Source organism: Amborella trichopoda, chromosome 4, assembly GCF_054954075.1.
Source record: "Amborella trichopoda isolate Santa Cruz 75 chromosome 4, AtrichopodaSantaCruz75HAP2 v2.0, whole genome shotgun sequence".
NCBI classification, from domain to species: Eukaryota; Viridiplantae; Streptophyta; class Magnoliopsida; order Amborellales; family Amborellaceae; genus Amborella; species Amborella trichopoda.
Window position 1 is genome coordinate 57473424 of NC_142339.1, and position 3501 is coordinate 57476924.

Consider the following 3501-nt stretch of genomic DNA (forward strand, 5'->3'; position numbering starts at 1 on the left):
TTATTATTTCTAATGTTTAATATGTATGTATATTAATTAATTATATAATATTTATCTTACTCATATCTTTTATAAAATAAAAAATTTATTTTTTATCAAAATTTAAATAGCCAATCAAATAACACATCAATAAAAGTTTTGAAATTTATAACTTTATTAATTTATCAAACTATACCTACTGTAAAATGTTGAATAGTTCAATAAGTTTATTTTGATAAATTTTTCTTGCATTGAACGTATCAAAGTGATCCCAATTAGTTGAAATAATGAGACAAAGTAGGGCCAATCTGGTCCTAATGTGAAAAGTTAAGGAGATTTTCTCATTCATGCCCTTTTCGCTACTCGTGGTGATGCCATGTGGCTACTCCACACTTTGCCCTTTATCAAAACTGTTCATAACCTCCGTCGTGTAAAGCTCAGTAGCTCGTGTCTTTAACAGAACGGATAACGGTGAACGGCGAAAGTGAAACGGTTACTACAGGGGCAGTGGCATGTATAAATTAGAGGTAGAGGGCCTTTTAAGTCATTTTGCTAGAGAGACTCAAATCTAAAAGCGCCCCCCTCCCTCCCCCCCCTCCACTCTCTCTCTCTCTCTCTAATTCTCTCTGTCTTCTGTGCTCTTTCTTTCTCTCTCATCAAAGGCACCAAGAGCGACTTGCTCTTAAAATTTTCAGGAGAATTTCGTGCCTCTCAAATTTCGCTGTAATTTCGGCGTGATTTTCTAATATAGAGGTTTTCAATCAGGTGGCTTCTTCTGGGCCATGTAAGCTTTCTGTTCCACCGATTTTTAAGGTTATTAGAGTTAACAATTTTCAGGCATTTTTTTTTATGCTTTTTGTGGTAAACTTTGGTTTCTTTTCTTCATTAGGGTTTGCTACAATTGTATTTCAATTTTGTTTTCTTTTGTTTTGGTTTAAACATACTGTCAAGAATCATAGAAGAATATGTGGGGATTTTTTCCTGATTTATTTTGCGTAATTTTTGTTAGATATTCAAGAACCGATAGATGGGGCATTAATTTTGAAGATATTTGACAAGTTGAAACATTTGGGCTGAAAAAATTGATGGTTTTGTTAATCAATTGGTCTCAATTTGATCACGTATTGGAGAATTCAGGGGAACTTTCTTGTTTTTCCATGATCTCAAAGAATTAACAAGGAACTCAAGGGTGATTGATTTTTATGGAAAAGTTTCAGGAATTGAGAAAAATCCATATGTTCTTTTAAATTCAGGAGGAGCATTATATGGAAGATTCATGTAAAGGATGAATTTCTTTAAAACTCATGAGGAGAATATCAGTCATGATTCCGCATTTTGTCTCTAGAATATCTGGCCTGTAAATTGTTTGGGAGACTCTGAACCCATTGCCTGAACGATGGGGTGTGCTGGCTCAAAGGTTGTTCGTCGAAGGGCTAGAGCGAACCCCAGCTCTCCATTGACGAGAAGCTTTTCGATGCCTGTACACCACCCTGCTCGGGAAAAAGGCCATAGCCGCCATGTTGTGGCCTTAACCTCGACCACCTATGGAACCCTGAAAATGGACATGTCCCCTGTTAAAGAGCCCTTCTCTGAAGAAGAAGATGATGGAGAACCAGAGGAGAAGGTCTCCTTCAAGCCGAAGAAAGCATGCCTCGACCCTTTGCTTGAGGCGTCGGCTAAGATATTGTTTGATTTCTCTAGCCCTAAGAAACCAGTTGATGAAGAACCAGAGACCATCAATACATGGGAGCTCATGGCTGGGCTTGAGGACACGAGCCCACTTCACCCAAACCCAGTTCTCGACCGGTCCTTCTCATTCCACACCACTAGAGACCTGGGTCAGGTCTTCCCTGACCCTTTGTACCCTGCATTCAAAGCCACTAAGCCCATGGACATCAAAGCCATTGAACCCACTAAGCCCATTGTGTCCATACCCATGGAACCCACTGCTCCCCTTGTTTCTGAACCCACCGACCCAATGGATCCTAAAGCCATTGGACCCACAAAAACAGAGCCCACTAAGTCCGTCGAGCCTAAATCCACAGACCCCACTGAACCTATTCTATTTCAGCCTAAATCGATGGAACCCATCGAACCACAGTTCGAGCCAATTGAGCCCAGCCCCAAAGGCTCAATAGGCTTAGACAGCAAAGAAGAAGAGGCAATGAGTTGCATTAAACCATTGTGGATGCAACCACAAGGTGAATCAATCCTATCGGATTTTGACCCAGAAGTGATGTCCACTTTTAGGAAAGCTCTGGAAGAGCTCTCACCCAAGAGCTCTGATCGAGCCCATGGCTCATGGACTACTGCTCAAGACCGGCTTAATGGGCCCAAGCCTAAAGGTGGCATTGTTCAATCAAGGGTCAGCACCTTTCAAGACCAAATCGACTCAAGGTTAGCCCGAAAGGCCAAAGATATTGGCAAAATTGAGCTAAATTCCAACCAAAATTCGCTGGATTCAGGCAAAAATGCCTCAGACACTGTTCAAAGTGTGGAGTTGGAAGGGTCGTGTATGGAAGAGGAGGGGGTGGTTGTGTATTATACGAGCCTCCGTGGGATTAGGAAGACATTTGAGGATTGTTGCAATGTGCGGCTGATACTACAAGGTTTTCGAGTGGTGATGGACGAACGCGACGTCTCGATGCACAGCAGGTTCAAAGAGGAGCTCAAGGCGAGGTTGGGCGGTGTACCGAAGGGAGGCGGTGCATCATTGAACCTGCCATTGGTTTTTGTCAGGGGGAGGTGCATAGGTGGAGCTGAGGAAATAAAGAGAATCCATGAGAATGGGGGATTAGGGCGTATCCTCGAGGGGTTGCCTACTGTTAGAGAGGGGGGTTGCGTATCATGTGAGGGTTGTGGAGGAGTGAAGTTTGTTCCGTGTGGAGAGTGTTATGGGAGTAGGAAGGTGATTTTTGAGGATGGAGCCTTGCAAAGATGCCCTCGTTGCAATGAAAATGGAATTGTTAGGTGCCCTCTTTGCTGTTAATCTCTACTAACGTACCTATATTTTGGTTCTTCTTTTTCCTTTTTTTTTTTTTTTTCCTTTTTATTACAAGGTTTTTGGGGTAGTTTTTTTGGGATGGAGTTCTTGTTTTTGTTGTGGTGGTAGTTAGTGTACAGGGAAGTGTCTCTTTTTTTTTGGCAGTTTTTTGGGTTTTTGTTTAAGAATTTGAGGGTAGGGAAAAATGGTTTCAATTATTTTGAAGGATGTGGGGTTATAATTTGTAGTTTTCTTTCACAAGAGGAAATTATGTAATAGAATGAAGGATCGAATAACAGATCAAATATATACACAAAATTATGTCTTCTTGTGTATGTTTTTGCGTAATAATTGATTTCTTTTGACCTCTTCTCCTTCACACCTTCCCTCCATCAAATTTATAATTATTGGCAAGCTCTTTCTCTCTTGTTTTATGAGGATTTGGTCATAAATTGGGCCTAGATTGGGGTGAAATGACAATACCAAAGATTGATTAATCTTAAGAAAAGGATGGGGCCATGAGAATCCGAGACAACCCG

General features: G+C 41.1%; 1 protein-coding gene across 2 annotated transcripts; it reads left to right on the forward strand.

The window, feature by feature from the left end:
• Positions 1–385: 385 nt before the first annotated feature.
• Positions 386–3280, forward strand: LOC18422425 (uncharacterized protein At3g28850). Of its 2 annotated transcripts, none has more exons than XM_020663505.2 (2): positions 386–763; positions 989–3280. In XM_020663505.2, exon 2 carries the CDS (start codon positions 1376–1378, stop codon positions 2966–2968), a length of 1593 nt encoding a protein of 530 aa, XP_020519164.1. In that variant the 5' UTR covers positions 386–763; positions 989–1375; the 3' UTR covers positions 2969–3280. The 2 variants fall into 2 exon arrangements, with proteins under 2 accessions (XP_020519164.1, XP_006827160.1); XM_006827097.4 differs by having other exon boundaries at positions 526–763; positions 1233–3280.
• The last annotated feature ends 221 nt before the right edge of the window (positions 3281–3501 follow it).